Source organism: Protopterus annectens, chromosome 3.part0 (genome assembly GCF_019279795.1).
Source record: "Protopterus annectens isolate FY-2018-M chromosome 3.part0, PAN1.0, whole genome shotgun sequence".
Taxonomy (NCBI): domain Eukaryota; kingdom Metazoa; phylum Chordata; order Ceratodontiformes; family Protopteridae; genus Protopterus; species Protopterus annectens.
The window spans coordinates 769,747,456-769,766,096 of record NC_056731.1 but is presented as its reverse complement, the minus strand read 5'-3'; the positions used below and the strand labels follow the sequence as shown (position 1 = coordinate 769,766,096).

The following is an 18,641-nucleotide window of genomic DNA, read 5'->3' as shown; positions in this document are numbered from 1 at the left end:
CTACATTAATTCATCAATTTTCTGACTACTTGAATAATCTGATTTAGGGTTGCTGGAAAGCTGTAACCTGTTCTAGCACTCACTGGGTAAAAGACAGAGGAAGTAATCATGACAAAGGTACCAACCAGGGTTGCCAGACATCCTTAATTTAGTTGGGCAGTCTGTAAACAAAATTCTGACATGTCCCCCCCCCCAGACTCATTGGACTTGATTAAGTGGATAATCAAATAATGACTATTTGAATGAATGAATGAATGAATGAATGAAGGAAGGAATGAATGAAGGAATGAATGAAGGAATGAATGAATGAATGAATGATTAAACTGTACACAGATATGCTCAAACACAACGTCAGTTTTCACAAATGTTACTTGATGCCCTTATTTAACAGCGTACTTTTTCTTATTATACTTTGTACCTGATATCTGTGCTCAGATGTTAATTACAATTATCTTGTGAAATCGTGCTTTAGTGACAACACTGAAAATCATGACACATTTAAAAGTGCACATTTGGATTTCTTTCAGGTCAATCAGTGAACATTCCTTACTTTGGCAACTACAATAATGGCGTAAAGGTAAGTAGAAAGTTGAAGTCACGCTGTTTCCTGTCCTAACAAAAATGGCTGATATACTTCATTTCCTTTTATGTGTATGGTAATCTACATCTCCAAGTATACTCTTGTTGGATTGTTATCGTGTAATTCAGGAATAATGATGCTAAATATTAAGATGAATTCCTAGAAAATTGCTTAGTCACTTGGGGAAGTGGGCAAATAAAGGAATTTCATGATGAAGGCAAAAGTAAACTATGCAATTGTGTATGAACTTTAAGGATGTTTTCATCATGTTTGCCTCAGTGCTATTTAAAGGAATGTCTAAGACAGTAATTGGATAAAGTTAGGGATTCTTTATTACTATTGCTAATCAGCAAACAAAAGCAACATTTAAACTTTACAATAAACCAAGTATTACATTTTATACAGGGTGGATTAGAACCTGGTACATTGATCATATTTTTCTTGCATTTCTGAACTGTAAGCTGTATCCTAAAATTATGAGCAAATGGCAGATGTACACGTACATACGTATATGAATATAAATATGTGCCCATATGCACTGTTCTTCTGGTGGGAGAATCCACATTTTCTAGCTGATGTAAACAGTTCATCCCCCCTCTCCTAAATGTGTCTCCTGTTCTCCATTTTTAGATCTTTCCTTTTAATTTTGATGTTTTCTTGGTTCTTTCACTCATCTTTTTCCCCTGTGAATTCATTTATGCATTTACGATTTCAGATTTTCAGATTATCCCAAAACTATTGTATTAAATCTGATTTATATATAGCAACCTCTCTCTCCTGAGAGAGGTATATGGGAAGTTTAATAATACAGTGTGTGAAAAACTGTTGGATCCAGCTTATAAAAGTCTATGAATACGAGAACCTAGTGAAGACTGAGTAGGTATTACACTTATAAACAACTATGATCTCATATTTTTTGTGAAAGTTCCAAATAATCACTGAAGTTAAGAACTACCCTTTAGCTATGGAGCTATTTCATAATAATACTGCACACTCTGACCCAAAGGAAATAGCTAATGTCCTAGCTTACAAATTTAGTGCAAATTTTACTCCACCTACAGTTATAACTGTTCCACTGATTCTATATTCCTAACCATATCCTATAATCACTACGGAACAAGTCATCGCAGGCCTCTCAAAAATTAAGATCATCTCATCCATGAGTCAGGCGAAATACCAGGCAACATAACCCCTGCCTACCCTCATTAATCTAAACATCACCACTGGTAACATTCCCTAGAAAACAGCCATCATAATGCTGTTACACAAGGATATCCCAACCATGGACACGGGTAACAGCCACTTATGTAAAGCTATGGAGTATATTATATCAGACATATCTTAGAAAATTACCATAACCATGCATTATTTTTTAACTAATTAGCAGTAGAAGTCACGTTTGTAGAAATTCCACATCCTGTGTTACCCTTTGCTAATCACAGTTTTACACATATGGAGGAAACAAGCAAAAATAAGACAGCTGTCATGTTCTTTTGAAACAGTGTAGCAATAAGCTGCCTTTAAATGAAATAGCAGAAGCCACATCCCAAAACAGTGTCATCTATCTCAGACTCATATGCTATCTCCTGACAGGGCAGTATGTCTGTAATGTGTCATGCCCTATATTACACCTATAATACACATTGCTGACTGCTTAAAGCACTTATTGCATAGGTCATAAAAGTATTTCTGATGTCATCACAGTTTCTAAATAAATGGGTCTTCTTTAAGCTCTTATTTATACTTCCCAACTCTCCAGAATTTCATAGAATGTCCACATTTTTGCCTCATATTTTGGTATGTTCCACATAAACTTTTGCCATTTTCTGGCAAATTGTTGAGGACTGAAATCATTAAATAAAGACAGACATTTAAGTTTCAAACTTCATATCTTTCAGAAAATGCATGGCAATTTAAAACTTGTAATTCTAACAACTTTTTAAGTTTATAAGAGCAATAAGTGCTTTAAGTATAACTGGATGGGGAACAGAAAACACACCCATGGGATTCCACCTGTGTCCCTGCTGGACAGGGCCATCAGATGCTGACTGGTTGGAACATGGGCTAAATTCTTGGCTAGGCTTGTAAGAGCCTCAGGGCCAATAGCCTAGTAACTTAGAACACAAAAATTGTCAAACAGTGCAGAAAACCGAACCAAGAAACCAGGAACCTTAGCGTAATAAACTTTTAATTGCTGCTTTTGTAACAACTTCTTCAGAAATCGTTGACAGATGTTTACATTTCAAACTTCATATCTTTCAGAAAATGCATGGTAATGCAAAATTTGTAATTCTAGCAACTTTTTAAGTTTATAAGAGCAATAAATGCTTTGTGTAACTGGATGGGGAACAGAAAACACACCCCTGGGATTCCACCTGTGTCCCTGCTGGACTGGAGCATCAGGTGCTGACTTGTCGAAACATCGGCTAAATTCTTGGCTAGGCTTGTAAGAGCCTCAGGGCCAATAGCCTAGTAACTTCTTATGATCCTATGAATATGGTAAGAAACATAACATTGGTTATATCCAATTTACTATTTTCAAGGAAGTGCAGGTGAAATGGAAATTAGGGTTCCTAAGAGACAATATGAGTGACTCAAAAGTGTGAGTATAATAAATAATAGCTGCTGGGGAACACTAGGGAGACAATGCATTTTTTGATATGTATAATTGAAAAGGGACAGATAGTGGAAAAAAGCTTTGAGGAAAATGCATAGGAGCAATGAGCCTGAGTGAACAACAAGAAAAAAGATGTCCAGCAGCTGGATGATTTTTGCAAAACAAGGGAAAAGCTTTGAGTGCACTTCACACGTACTGAGTTCAGTTAACAGACTTGAGAGTTGGAGTACTCAGTCAAAAGGGTGGAGTAAGTGACTGAAGTTTGCTTTACTATCCTAGGAGAAGGATTGCATTGAGACTTCACTGTTTGCAACACCTGCCAGCAAGTAGGAACAACACTAGCTGACTCTTAAGGTAGCACTGCAGGCCTCTCAAGCAGTGCAAGGATCTGCTACCAGTATTGTATGGCCTGCTTTGGAAGTGTGTTCACTGCTCAATTACAGATAAGACAGTATTTAAATCATTAAAGAAAGTTTTTGTTCCCATAATCCACCAGGATGATGTTCCTGCGATGGCTGGCTTTCACCTCCAGGAAGTTTAGTGACCAGCAGGATGAAGAACAAAAAGGATCATCTGTTTTTTGGGGGTTTTTTGGCATGGAGTGAGTTCAGAAAATAACTTAATACCTTTGTAAAAAAAAAAAAAAAAAAAAACAGAAAGAAAGAAAAAAAAAGATAAAAGAAGGAAATAAAATCTGGCTTCCTAACAGCCACTTCATTTCTTTTTTCACAATGCAACATATGGAAGGGGCAGGAGAGGCATCTCTGAATCTATGCAAAGCAAGAGGCATATACGAGTCCATTCACAAATAGCAACATCTCTGAGAAGGTTTAGAAATCTAAAAGTGGATAAAGCTGTGCAGGGGAGAGACAGAAAAGGCTGGGAAAGCTGACAAAGGTGCTGTGTAAAATTCATGTAGCAATATTCACATACTTACCCAAGTAGAACTTGGAAAAGGTCCAGTTTTGTAGCCCACTTAACAAAGAATGAAATAAGTAAACAAATAGGCAAACAAACAAACAAATAAATATGTAAAGACAATGAGGGTGCTTAGATGTGTAAAGGACAACAGGGATATCCTTTCTTCATAAGATCCAAAGGAGTGAGTCAGCTACATACCATCCTACTGAAGATTAATGCCAAGGATGCCATTTCAGACAAGTTAATATGGAGCACCCTGTACTCTGAATGTTAAGACTACAATTTTAATGGAGAGAAGTAATACTGGAGGAATCAAATCACTTTTTTGAACTCGATTTGCTAGTGTGATGGATCATTAGGAGAAACAGGAACTTGCTTAGGTTTCAGCAAGGCTTTTGACATCCAACACAGAACTATTAAGTGTATTTACTTAAAGGTACTTATAGTTAAACATCTTAAAGTATTGTTCCTATATTCCTAAACAAGAAGCTAGCACTGGCTTCAGTACTATTTCTTTTGGGAAAAATCTTCTGTTCAGAGCAGATTAATGAGTTGACAATAAAATCTTTTTGAAAAATAGGACTTATTCAATGAAGACAATATGACCAGTGAGGTGTTACTATGGTAATCTGAGCTGCACAACATACTGGCCATTTCTCAGGTCTTTGAACACTGATTTTTATTTTATTGCTTAACAGCTTTTTCTTTCTTTATTTGTCCCCATCAGAAGTAATTCAAAGGAAATCCTTTCATCTGATGTTCTTAATCTTCATCCCATTCATCACCGATGGGTTGTCGGTTCCATCCTCGGAACCGAGCCGGCCTTATACCAAGCTTGCGCCAGCCAAAAACTCTCAAGCTAAGCTTTTACCCATAATGCCCTTCTCCCTGTTACCTCATATCTTGTTTGCCATGTAGCCGTAAAGCCGTGTCCGAGCCTGCTCTCAGCTAAGTTGAACTTGTTTGATATTTTACTAGAGTTTTGGAAGTAATTACTTATATTTCTTCATCCCTTTGTCTAGCTTTCACTGTCACTAGTCTTTCCCTTTTACATTCAGCCTTCTTCCCTATTTACCTTTCGGTAACTTTAGTATCATTGTTGCTACAGCCTTTCTCCCTACCCTTGTGGTAATCCTTATATACCACTGCTGGTATTCCTCCCTTTCTTCCTTATTCCAAAAAAAAAAATATATATATATATATATATATATATATATATATATATATATATATATATATATATGTATATATATATATATATATATATATATATATATATATATATATATATGGATCTAGGACATTTGATCGAATGATCAAACGTCCGAATCTATAACCACCGAACACACTTTAATGAAAGCGCTTTAACCGAAAAAGTGCTTTCGTTAAAGCATGTCAATAAAAAAAAAAAAAAACTACTACATTTACGTTTTTGCAGGGGGACTTTGCCCCCTGCACCCCCCCATGTGGGGGGCTGTGCCCCCACACCCCCTACTTTAATATTCTCCCTCCAAGACTGCACTACAGTGGGGAAAAGGGAAGTTTTTCTTATCCGCACTGTAGTACGGCCTCGGCAACAGGCATACTTACGCGAAAGTGTTTCTTCGGTGAAAAGCACTTTTGCATAAGTATGCTCATGCCTAATGGATATATATATATATATATATATATATATATATATATATATATACATATATCTTTATCTATATAAAGTTTTTCTCTTTGCTATTTTATTTGACTGCTTAGTATGTCTGAGAAGAAGGGAACATCAGGCTTCAAACATTGCCTGAAATGTTCTAGGAAAATGCCAAATTGTGACTTACATAATGATTGTGTGTACTGTATGGGAGTGCCAAATCTCTCAGTGCATCCACCGTGTTCTCTCTGCCAAGGATTTAGTAACCGTACCATAAATGAACAAAAAAATAAGTTATTTCTGAAGGGCCTCCTTAGGTTGCCCTTTTCAGAGGCTCTTTTTGCATCGGAGGGTTCACCCCCTCCTAAAAAAGAGAAAGAGACCTCACTCTCATTGCTTGCTTCACCGTCTGATGTGTTGGATAAGCCGCCTAAGCCTAAGATGCCAAAATTGTCATCAGAGCCGCAGCCAGTCTCTTTGACACCGGCCTCGATTCCACCTACTGTTCCTTCTTTCTCGACGCCTGTTTTGTCGCTAGTAACATCTACGGCACTATCCACACCACCAATTATCTCACCCTCTTTGGTGCCGAGTGCTGTCTCAGCTCCGAGATTGTCTCCATTACCACTGACTATGACTACATTTATTACTGAGCCACCAATGATCACTGCCACCCCCCTTTTGGTACCGACTATCGTCTCGGCACCGAGTCTGCCTTCGGTACCCATGGCTACCATGGATGCTCCACTCCCTGTCTCCAAACTCGAGACAGTGGTGCTGTTGGACTCCATGGACCTTATACTCCCCATCAGTGTACCCCTTTCTGGGATATTCAGATATATATAGCCCTTTCCTTGAATGGCCAGAGTCCCTGTCAGGGATATCCACTAGATCAACCAGGAGCCTTTCTGAATTTGATGTTGTGCACCTTGTGGACTAGTTTTTCACAGCAAGAGGGATTCCTATGCCTACTATGACCCAACCACATGCTGGACTTGGGACCGTTCCTCCACGGACTCCATCCTACTCTCCCCCTTTGACCTCTTTGCAGGTATCAAAGTCTTCTAATCCGGTGCCTCTTTTGGTATCCACATCCTTGGTGCCACTAGTTAATCTCACAGTGCCCCAGGACAGACCCTTAGGCCTTCAACTTGTTCAGAGCCAGGTCTTCCTCAGGCCTGAGATTGGGAGGTGAGCTCTTCAGTGTTGAGTACAGTCCCGAGTGTATATATGGTTGCGTCCTCGGTGCCAGGGCCCCTGCCGGCACCAATTCCTATTGAGGCTCCTCTTTTGGGGGCAGGCTTGGTGGTGCAGGGTGTGACCCCGGTTCTGAGGGTGTCTTGCTCAGTTCCGGGCTCCCATCCCTCTTCGGGAAGGCCTGCCTTTCAGGCGATGACACATAGCTCACAACACCAGTGTGCCACCCAACAACAGCCCCTAAGGCAAGACAATGTACCCAACACTTTAGTCATAGGTGACTCTATAGTCAGGCACACTGATTTCCCATTCACCAGGCTGAATAAGGAGAAAATTACAGTCAGCTGCCTGTCGGGTGCCAGGATCAACCATGTAACACATGCATTCAAGTCACTCCACAACAAGTACAAATACGACTCTGTCATTGTCCATGTTGGAGTGAATGACTTGAGACATACCTCCCTGGACTACATGAAAAGGGACATGGAAGAGCTCTTGGATAATGTGGCCCAGGCAGGTATGACCCTAGCCCTGAGTAGCATCCTGCCTTCGCCCAGAATGATACCACAGTATAAGGACAAAATGATTGAGTTCAACAATTGGCTAAGCTTTTGGTGTCATTCAAAGGGGATCCAGTATCTTTCTGCCTGGGAAGACATGATCGACAAACCACAATGCTTTGCTGGAGATGGTCTGCACCTGTCACCCCTGGGATTCAGGTTACTGGCTAAAGCTCTTGCCACCCCTATAGTGCCTCTTTTAGGCAAGGTTTAAAGGACAAAACCACCACCGTAACAGATACAAGCATGCAAAATCTGAAGGTAATGCTACTCAATGCTAGAAGTCTCAAAATGCTCTCTCTCGAGGCACTCCTAAAAATGGAGAACATCGATATCTGTGCAGTAACTGAGACCTAGTTCAAGGCTCCAGAGAGCACCCCTGCAATACCAGGCTACAACTCTTAACCACACTTTTCGGCCACAAAACCAAGACCGAAATTCTAAAGGTGGAGGAGTGTCCATATTCACCAAGGATATTCACACCTCCCGGCTAGTTGCCCAACACAATGCATCTGAAATTCTCCAGGTGCAACTAATACTAGGTAAGACTGCAATCCAAATTGTAGTTTGCTACAGATCCCCCACCATGCCCCAAGATTCTCACTACACTTTTCTAAACATACTGGAAAATCTTAAGATACAACCAAACACCCTAATACTGGGTGATTTCAACTACCCTGCCATTAACTTGGAAAACTACTAGGGTACCAACACCTTTTCCCAACGGTTCTTGAAATTCATAAATTCCAGCGCCCTGGATCAACTAATCCATTGTCCCACCAGGGGCTCCAATATCCTTGACCTGGTCATTACCAACATGGGAGATAGATGCTCCACACCAGTGGTCACCCCCTCATCAGTCAGGTCTGACCATAAGCAAATCACCCTTGACATCCACATCCCACCCCCACCCTCCAGTAAGGAAACCTCCTTAAAAAACTTCTCCAAAGCCAACTTCATGCTACTGAAGTCAGAAGTGACAAACTTCATGACACCCATGCAGACAGGATCTGAAAGTTTGACTGCTGAATCCTACACTAAGGCACTGTACGAGCACATCCACTCGTGCATGAATCATGCCATCCCAAATAGAACCAAGATGCTCTCCTCCAAATAAAGGAAGCCTGCTCTAAACAAACTATACAACAGAAGGAAGAAACTGTTGCAGAAAAGAGGAAAATCCCAGGATGCAAAAAACTCCCTCACCAGCCTCAGTAAGAAGCTGAGATCCCTCATAAAATCCTCAAAAGCTAGTTACGAAAATAAAATTGCCAAAGATTCCAAAGACAACCACAAGGCATTCTATAGTTATGTCAAGAATCTAAATGGCAATGCTCAGATCTGCTCTGAGCTACAACAGAATGGCATTAAATATATTGATCCCAATGGTATTGCCAATATCCTGGCAGATCGATTTAGTGCCAACTTCACCCCGCTCTCACGCCCTAAAGGGCCCATCTCAATACCAAAAGATTGCCAAATTCCAGTAATCACGGCCACACAGGTAGAAACTCTCCAAAGCTAAGAATACAGCATCCATGGGACCAGATGACATCCCGTGCTGTTTACTACATGAACTACAAAATTAACTGGCACCTCATCAGTGTCATGTTTAATCATAGCCTCACCTCATTCTCCGTGCCCACTGAGTGGTGCACAGCTACAGTTATCCCACTCCACAAGGGGGGATCCACCTTGGATCCTGGGAACTACCGTCCCATCAGTCTAACGAGCCTGATCTGCAAGGGCATGGAACACATTATCATGGAACTTATAAACAAAGACATTGGCAACCTTCAAACACTGGACCCCATGCAGTTTGAGTTTGTGAAGGGCCGATCTTGTCTCCTGAACCTGATTGACTTCTTCGAATCAGTCTCCAGAGCTGTGGATGAGGGTAAGGCGGTCCACACAGCCTATCTGGACCTCACCAAGGCCTTCGACACCATCCCCAACTCTGGAATCATAGATAAACTTACTAAGCTGGGCATAAATCCCTACATCACTCGATGGGTTGCCAACTGGCTTACTGACAGAACCCAGACTGTAAAAGTAGCCAACTCCAGATCCAGCTCCAGACAAGTGACAAATGGAGTACCTCAGGGTTCAGTCCTGGGACCACTCTTGTTTGGTATCTACTTCTCTGAAGTACAGGCCAACACTAAGGGACTCTGGCTAACAATTTTTCAGATGACTGCAAACTGGGAGCCATTATTGAATCCCCAAATGATGTGGATATTCTACAAAAGGGCCTTATAAGAAACAGATGCCTGGTGCCAGAGCCATGGGCTCAAGCTTAATGCCAAGAAATGTATAGTTATTCCCTTTGGAAAAAAACATGTACCCATGAATTACCACATAGGTGGCAGTACACTAAACATTGAAAGTGTGATGAAAGACTTAGGGACACAGGTGGACAGTGGTCTCAACTTTGATAACCACATCACCACAATAGTCAGGAAATCCTTCTATGTGGCACACCTCATCACTAAGGGCTTTTCATCCAGAAAAAAAGAGGTCATTGTCCCACTGTACTCATCCCTCATCCCTCATTAGACCCATGATAGAGTATAACGACCCATTCGTTATGTACCTCACAAGACATCTGCAACAGCTGTAAAGAAATACCTCACTAAAAGAATCACAGGCCTAAAGCAGATGCCATATGCTGACCATCTAAAAAAACTCCAGCTATACTCTGTGGCATATCATCTACTCAGAGGCGATCTCTGCTTAACATACAAGGCCATGTCAAACCCTGAGCTGTTGGACATGCTCCACTTAAAGAAATCCCAATCCCTCAGAGCCACATGCTCCAGGGACCTAAACCTTGTCATCACAATGAACTAAACATGCTGGAGGGATAGGTTCCTGACCCAGAGACTCCCCATACTCTGGAAAAGACTGCCCATACATGTCAAGCAGAGCGCCTCCTTGGCCCTCTTCAAAAGGAACCTTGATGATTGGATGGCTAGGAAATTCACCCCAGGGATCATGTCAGTTGCCCTGCTATACAGGGGTCCAGGGAAGTAAATATTGTGTGAAGAAATATCCAGGGAATTGTATAGGCCCTAGGGCCGATAGCATAGTACCAACCTATGAACCTATTGGCAGAAAAGACAGAAAATCCACCCAAGGATGGCCAAACAACGAAATCCACACGTGTTCCAATTAAAATGTAGTCCTTTAATATGAATAAAACTTCGACTTGAAAATAAAATGAAAAATAAAAAGCTCAAAACTGTCCCTTGAAGATATCCTATGAACCTATGGAGAAGGCGCTTGCTTCTGGAAGCAAACTGCCAGCATCAGAACCCCAAATGTCTCCTCCCCCTGAGCTGCAGCTGTCACAAGCTACCACTTGGAACAGCAAGCACGAGACCCACAGGATACCCTACTGCAGGGTGCTCCTTCTTCTGAGTCCTCCTCAGAAGTTCCTACTGAGGAGGTACCATGGAAGAAGTTGTGCAAGAGGAAGCACGTAGACTCCCCTGAGGAGTCTCCTACAGAGGATACAGATTATGATGAAGGGGAAGGGTCCACACGGTCACCCCCTGAAGATGTCTCCTTTGGAGACCTCCTTGAAATGTTGAAACAGAGGGGTGACTGGAAGTCCAAAATTCCTTCCTCTGAGGAATCTGTTTTCCTGCAGGCCTTTTCTGCGCATCCATCAGCCTCTTTGGTGACCCCTCCTGCAGACAAGCTAGTCCAGCTCATGAAGCATTGGGCCTGGAAGAATCCAGACTCTGTTGAGCCAATCCCATGGAGACCAGATAAAATTCTACCCCCCCCCCCCCCCCACAGAGGAGAGCCCACATTGATCTAAAAGTTTACCAGTAGATGCTATGGTGGTGGCGGTGGCCACAAAGAAAGAGCTCGCTAAAGAGAGCCAGACTGTTCACCCCACCTAACAGGGAGTCTCAGGCAGTAGACAGATTAGAGAAGTGAGTCTTTGCTTCATCGACCTTTGCCATATGCTCCTTAAACTATCTGGCACATTTTATGAGGCTCCAAAGGGATGATCTCCGAACTCTCTGGAACTCTATCAAGACAGTTGTTTGACTACGTGAGTGACAAAGTTGCCTGGCAGCTCACAACCCTGGAATCGATATTGAACTTGTCCATGAGGTTAATATCCCATGCAACTGAAGGGGTGGCAAGAGCTGCAGGTTCAGGTATAGGTATGAGACGTCATGCCTGGATGCACCTGTGATTTCTCAGACCCATTTAGTCTTCCTTCCTGAATGCTCCAGTCGAAGCATCTGCCCTTTTCAGCCCTAAAGTAAAGGACACTCTAGCCAGGTGTGAGAAGGACGATAAAACCCTGTCTGCCGTAGGTGTATGCTTTTCCACCCCCTAGCATTACTTCTCCAGGAATCAGAGGAGTGGAAAGTTGTGGCACAAGAAGTCTCAGGGTCGTTTTCATGACACATGTGGCGAGTTTACTCCCAGAGGCAGAGGGGGTAACTCTTCTGGAAGACACTCCTACCAAGGCAGAGTGGACCCACATAACCAGGGACCCAGAGTTTCATTCTCTGGACAGTCCTATCACCACTCCTGAAGAGCGGCCTGATTGCTTTCCTGTGGAAGCAGTCAGGGGACGTTTCTCTCTGCACCACACTGCCTGGCAATCAATAACCACCGATTCTTGGGTGCAGAAGATAATAGCCAGAGGTTACCACATCCCATTCAATTCTTACCCAAAGCCACCAAGCCGAATTCCCAATGTTCCACCCAGTGAAAGGGAAGAAGCAGCCCAAGAGATAAAAAGGTTATGTCAAAAAAGTCATCCAAGCAGTCCCTCCAGACCAGTGCGGATCCAGATTTTACTCGAGATTTTTTTTGGTGCCAAAAAAGACAGGGGACTGGAGACAGATTTTGTATCTCAGCAATTTAAATAAGTTCATCACAAAAACAAAAGTCTGCATGGTCATGGTTCAGTCCATTCTCCCTTTTTTGGGGGAAGGTGATTGGATGTGCTCAATGGCCCTTCAGGATGTGTATTACTACATCAAAATGAACAAGCACTCCAGAAGGCTACTTTGCTTCTGGCTGGGAGCCAATCACTACCAATTCCATGCTCTGCCCTTTAGTCGCTCTATAGCCTCCAGAGTGTTCACCAATATTCATGGCAGTAGTTGCAGCTCACTTGAGACTGCAAGGATTCTGGGTGTTTCCATATTTAGATGATTGGCTCCTCACTGCCCCCACCAAGCATCTGCTGGTGATGGCCCTGAAATATACCCTATCTCTGGTGAACCTTCTGGGAATATCCATAAATTGGGAGAAATCCAACCTGATGCCGACCCAATCCATAGAGTTCATAGGAGCAGTATTCAACACCCACTCCTGTTTGATCTCTCTTCCAGATCACAGATTACAAAGACTAAGGTTCCAACTTCGGGTGATACTCTGTCAAAACAAAGTGTCAGCACGAAAGGTCCTTCAGCTCCTAGGTTCTATGGCAGCTTCTATATCAATGGTATCTCTTCCAAAACTTCATGAGACTCCTTCAGTGGCTTCTTTTATCTCAGTGGTACCCAAATCAGCATCCTTTGTCCTTCCAGATACAAATAACAAATCATGCAAACAAGACCCAAGGTGGTAGATGAGGCCAGAGACAGAACAGTGGAGTCACCCCTTCCACTCTCCTCAGTCCAGAGCCACTGTGACCACGTATGCTTCCCTGATAGGTTCGGGGGGCATTGTTAGGGAATGACAGTCAAAGGCACATGGTTTACAATGGAGGCCAATCAGCATATCAATGTCCTAGAACTGAGGGCAGTGCTTCTAGTGTTGCAAGCATTCCAGTCTGTCCTTCCCTCCGGGACAATTGCCATTCAATCAGACAATATGTCAGTAGTCTGGTATATCAACAAACAAGGAGGAACCAAGTCCTACCCCGTATGTCGAGAGGCCATGAGGATTTGGCAATGGGCAATAGCTTCCAACCCCTTTCTGATAGCAATGCATATTCCCAGGGATGCCAACGTGATTGCGGACAAGCTTAGCAGATGTATTCTCCTGCCTCATGAGTGGTCCCTCAATCCATCCATAGTGATGAAAATTTTCAACCGCTGGGGCCAGCCTTGCTGTGACCTATTTGCCTCCCCATCCAACCACAAATGCAGCAACTACTTTGCCCTAATCCCCCTGCAGCAGGGAGTCCCTGAGGGATGCTCTGATCTACAATTGGACCATGGGACTTCTGCATGCTTACCCCCCCCCTTTCCACTGATTCTCCAATTCTTGAAGAAAGCTCTTCGGTTGAAAAGCAAAATGATCCTCATAGCCCCCTACTGGCCTCAACAAGTATGGTTACCCTTTCTTTGGCCTCATCTATTATGTCGACTGTGAATCCTGGATCCAATTCTACATCTGATTTCTCACCCCCAAGGGTTGAGCCTACCGAACTTAACCAGTCTCAAGCTGACAGCTTGGTTTCTCCACTTCCACTGATAGCCAAGCAGAACATTCTTTCCTCTTTTGTACGTGATTTTACTCTGGCCTCTCACAAACCATCCACCAGGAAACTTTATTTGGATAAATGGAAGATATTTTCAATGTGGTTTAAGGAGAGACATTTAGATCCATACACATCCCCAGTTATGGCAATACTGGAGTACTTGTCAATTTTTTTTGCAGACAGTGCCGCAGCTTCCACTATATGAGTCCACCTAGCTGCCATTTCAAACTTTCATAATGGTTTTGGGAATTCTACCTTGATCTCACATAGTCTGTGTAAAACCTTTCTGAAAGGAGTCTCTCATATTAGACCTCTGATCAGACAACCTATAGAACTATGGAACCTTACACCTCCTACAATCTTTGACACAACCTCCCTTTGAACCTGCAGAAACTTGTGACATCAAATTTCTATCATGGAAATGTCTTTTTCTGGTGGCCATCACATCATCTAGATGAATTCAGAACTCCACACTCTATGCATAAAACATCCCTATTTGATTTTCCATAAGGACAGAGTATCACTTCGGACAAATCCTTCCTTTCTCCCTAAAGTGATTTTAGACTTCTCCATTAATCAGACTATTGACATACCCATTTTTTTTTCTCGAATTTTTCAAATAAAGGAAAATACTGTACATTTTGATGGGCATACACAGAGAGTTGAAATTCTATCTGGATAGGACAATTCCATTCCACAAATCTGACCAGCTATTTGTTTCCTTTTCTGGTCCTAAGATGGGAAAGTCAGTTTCTAAGGTAACCCTTTCTAAATGGATCAGAGACTGCATACTCTTCATCTACCATCATGAGAAAGAACCTATTCCATAGAAAGTCAAAGCTCACTCTACTAGATCTATAGCTACTTTGGTGGCCTTTCATTCAAGAGCTTCTTTAGACTATATATGTGCAGCAGCTACATGAACTACTCTCATACATTTATCACTCATTACAAATTGGATTTGGTCTCCAGGGGAAGAGCTTAATTTGGCTCAATGGTGTTCAGAAATATTTTTCCATTGGGCCACCCAAGTGACACAAGGTAGCTGGGGACTCTGTCCCATCGGTGATGAATGCAATGAAGATTAACAACATCAGATAAAGAAGTTATGTCTTACCGTAATGTTCCATCTGTGTTGTTGTTGATCTTCATCCATTCATCACATCCCACCCTCCTTCCACCTCCTAAGGCTCCTGCGGGATGCTTTGGGTCCAAGTCCTGAAATAGGGTACTTGTGCAGAAACTGCCTCTGCTTTACTAATAACATGCAAACTCGATCTGAGGTAACTAGGAGTAGGGTATTATGGGTAAAAGCTTAGCTCAAGAGTTTTTGGCTGGCACGAGCTTGGTATAAGGCTGGCTCAGTTCTGAGGATGGAACCGACAACCCATCGGTGATGAATGGCTGAAGATCAACAACGCAGATGGAGCATTATGGTAAGACATAACTTCTTTTTATCAGAGCAGGGCTTCTTCTTCTTTAACTCACCACACTTGTTGGCTGAGGTATTTAAACAAGGCATACTCAATCTGAACATGTTCTATATTTGTGGTTATATTGAGCTGTGCAGTATGCTAGCTCTTTCCTGGCTTTTTAAAAACAAATTTTATTTCATTTTTAGCAGGTTTTTTTTTCTTTATATAATCTGCTCTTTAAGAAGTGATTCCATTGTGTACCACAAGACCACGGCTTGTAATTCTGTGACCCTGTGTGGTCTGCTTTTTCATTGTAATTTACCTCACTGATGGGTTGTGGCATTTAACAGTGCCACTAATGAGTTGTGGTATTTAACAGTGTCACTGATGAGCTGAGGCATTTAACAGTGCCACTGATGGGTTGTGGCATTTAACAGTGCTGTACATAAGCCATGTACTTGTCTGAAAATGTGGAGATGCTTTGTATTCATCTGGAGATCCAGATCTGCTTGCATCTTTGTGCCTGCATGTTTTTATATTTGCAATGGGAGTAAGGCTGTGAGGGTTAGCATGGGGCGGGAGGGGACCACCAGCTAGCAATCTATCTGGGTAAATATTTTGACTTACTTTTTAGAAGTAAGTTCTTACGACAGCATTGATGAGACTTAATTTACATTCTACTTGTTGATTCTGCTGATGTTCTTCACGTTTCACTGTTGCAGTCATCACATTTGGGTTATCCCTGCCAGGGTAGCCCTCGGCTGGCCTGAATACCAGAGACTTAGTATGTCTGCATCAGTTGCTGTCGCTTGAGGACTGACGTCAGGTCATCAGTAGTATAAAGTAAGGCAGCTGACGCCATCCCAGGGTTGGGAGGGTGGAGTAATGGTTAAGGTGTTTGCCTTACAAACAGAAGGTGCAGGTTTGAGTCTCACAAGGGATAATTAGCTAGGCTTAAAATGGCTCGCAAGGGCAGTTAGCTTAGTACTAATCTATGAACCTATCAACCTATTACCCTAGTCTTTCTTGCCATGGAGCCCGAAGCAGAAGCAGTTCGCACAAGTGCAAGCCAACCACTACCTGAGTTTTTGTCTACCAAATTGAAGTTGAAGTCTTCTAATGCTAAGTACCCCATTGGGGATCCTTTTTTCTTGCACTAACCAATGTCAGAAAAAGTTAATAATTGTCTTGCCTGTGGAAAGCAAATACCACACCAAGACTTCCACTCTTACTGCATCACTTGTTTAGGCTCAGACCACAGCGTCCCCCATAGTCACTTCTGTGCTTTGTTCAATGCCAGAACTATCCATTATCGGGCCCTTATTGTAGCCAGATATTTTTGCTTACAGACTTCGAATTCCAACATGGCTTTGGTAAGCCATCCAACAGCAGATCTTCCAAAAAAATGTAAAGATAAAGACAGAGACAGACTACACAGGTCCAAACCTACCGACGATGCTTCCATTAAGCTAGTCATCAATTCTCCGGTACTCAGTGAGGCGCTTACACAGCCCCTGATGCCCACATCTGTTGATTCACAGGCTGCTACTGAGAACCTTTCGGAGTCCAGTATGCCGCAAAACTCTTCTTCGACTAAGGATCCTGCGGTCGTCTCTACCTTGGATGGGTCCGGAGCCGCTGTGCATGCACAGGCTTCTGAGGAAGTCCTTCATATTACCGATTCTCGACACAAACCGTCTTCTTTCGCGACTACCGTTCTTTCAAAAACGACCGAGTTTCTTAGGCCCAGGGTATGAAAACACCCAAGAAATCGATGACCCACTCTCAGGCACCTGCTACCTTGCCTCAGTCTCAAATGCTTAAAATGGTGGAAGACCTTATCATGCTGATCAGGGGAAGCCAAGCTACCCCTCCAAAAGGAAAAGAGATCTGTCTCCTGTAGTTTTGTCTGAACAAGAGGCAGGTGAATCTGATGCATCTGAATATGAAGACATGCAACCCCTCTCCACTTATGAGGATTCTGATGCAGAGGATTCCATTCCTTCAGCCTCTACCCCAGAGGATTTTTCCTTTGGGGAAACCCTGCATACTTTAAGGGAGCATTTTCAATGGGAGAGTCAGGACTACCCTCAGTCTAAAAAGAAACTCAGGGAATTCCTAGATCTTCCACAATACAGACCCTTGGCCATCCCCCCAGTCCTGGATGTTGTAGAGGATTTTTTCCTCAAATCCAGCTTGACTCCTGACACCCTTCCTCCAGCTACCAGAAAACCAGACAGGTACTACAGAGTCCCTGACTCAAACAAATATATTTTTAAAAATCCTACAGCTGACCCTGAGGTCATTTCTCAAGGGCCAAAAGGGATTAAACCAACCTCTGCTAAGAATCCCACCCCCTCATACAGGGATTCCCAAGCATTGAACATATGGGGTAAAAAAAGTATACACCTCAGCTACTCTTGCTATCAGGGCACTAAATTGTCAGTTCCATATGCTGAAATTTCAGCAATATACCTTGGAACTCCTTAAACAAAAAATGTCTTCCTTTTCTGCTTGGGCAGAATCTAAATATTTACAAGAGTTAATGCATTCTGCAAGTGAAGTAATAAAACACACTTTGCACTGTTGTTTTGATGCCCTAGAATCTTCTTTCAGGGCAGCAGTCACTGAATCTGTCATTAGAAGGCATGGATGGCTTAAGGAACAGCCCCTGCCAGACCATGTCAAATCTAAATTGTTGGATGCCCCCTTGCACAAAGATAACTTATTTGGCACTAAGGCAGAAGAGGTCTTAAAAAAGATGGAAGAAAAAGCAAAATCTATGCAAATAATTAAGGATTTCTTGCAGGTCCAGCCCCCTAGGTTCAGCAGGCATTGTCCCTCCAAATACTGGTCCTTTCCTGCTCCCAGTAAACTGCCCCAGCCTAGGCCCCATGAAAACAGACCCCCCCCCAGACAGCAGCCACAGGGAATGCAGAGATCTAAGCAGTGGACTACCTCCACTTCAAAACCAGGGAGTTCTAAGCCACCCCCTTATGGTAAGAACTCACAATGACTCACCACCTTCACTTACCCCTAGGAAGAAAACTCTCCTTTCACTCAAGTACCTGGACCACCAATACCAAGGACCACTGGGTTCTGAAGATTGTGTCTCAGGGATACAAAGTTTCCTTCCACACCCTTCCAACCTCAAAAGGGTTCCCAGATCTACCTCCAAATCAGTGGGCAGAGGCTCAAAAGCAAATCCTTTTCCTACTCTCTATGAGGGCAGTAGAGCACATTCCTGCA

At 42.7% G+C, this 18,641-nt stretch overlaps 1 protein-coding gene across 4 annotated transcripts in view; it reads left to right on the top strand.

Annotated features, from left to right (window-relative positions):
* The window catches only part of LOC122796547 (collagen alpha-1(XV) chain-like), a 1,635,928-nt gene that overhangs the window by 1,357,494 nt on the left and 259,793 nt on the right, over positions 1-18,641 (top strand). For all 4 annotated transcript variants that reach the window (XM_044065114.1, XM_044065113.1, XM_044065111.1 and 1 more), the window contains one exon: positions 528-577. In XM_044065114.1, coding sequence (XP_043921049.1) covers positions 528-577 — 50 coding nt within the window. The remainder of the gene's footprint in view (positions 1-527; positions 578-18,641) is intronic.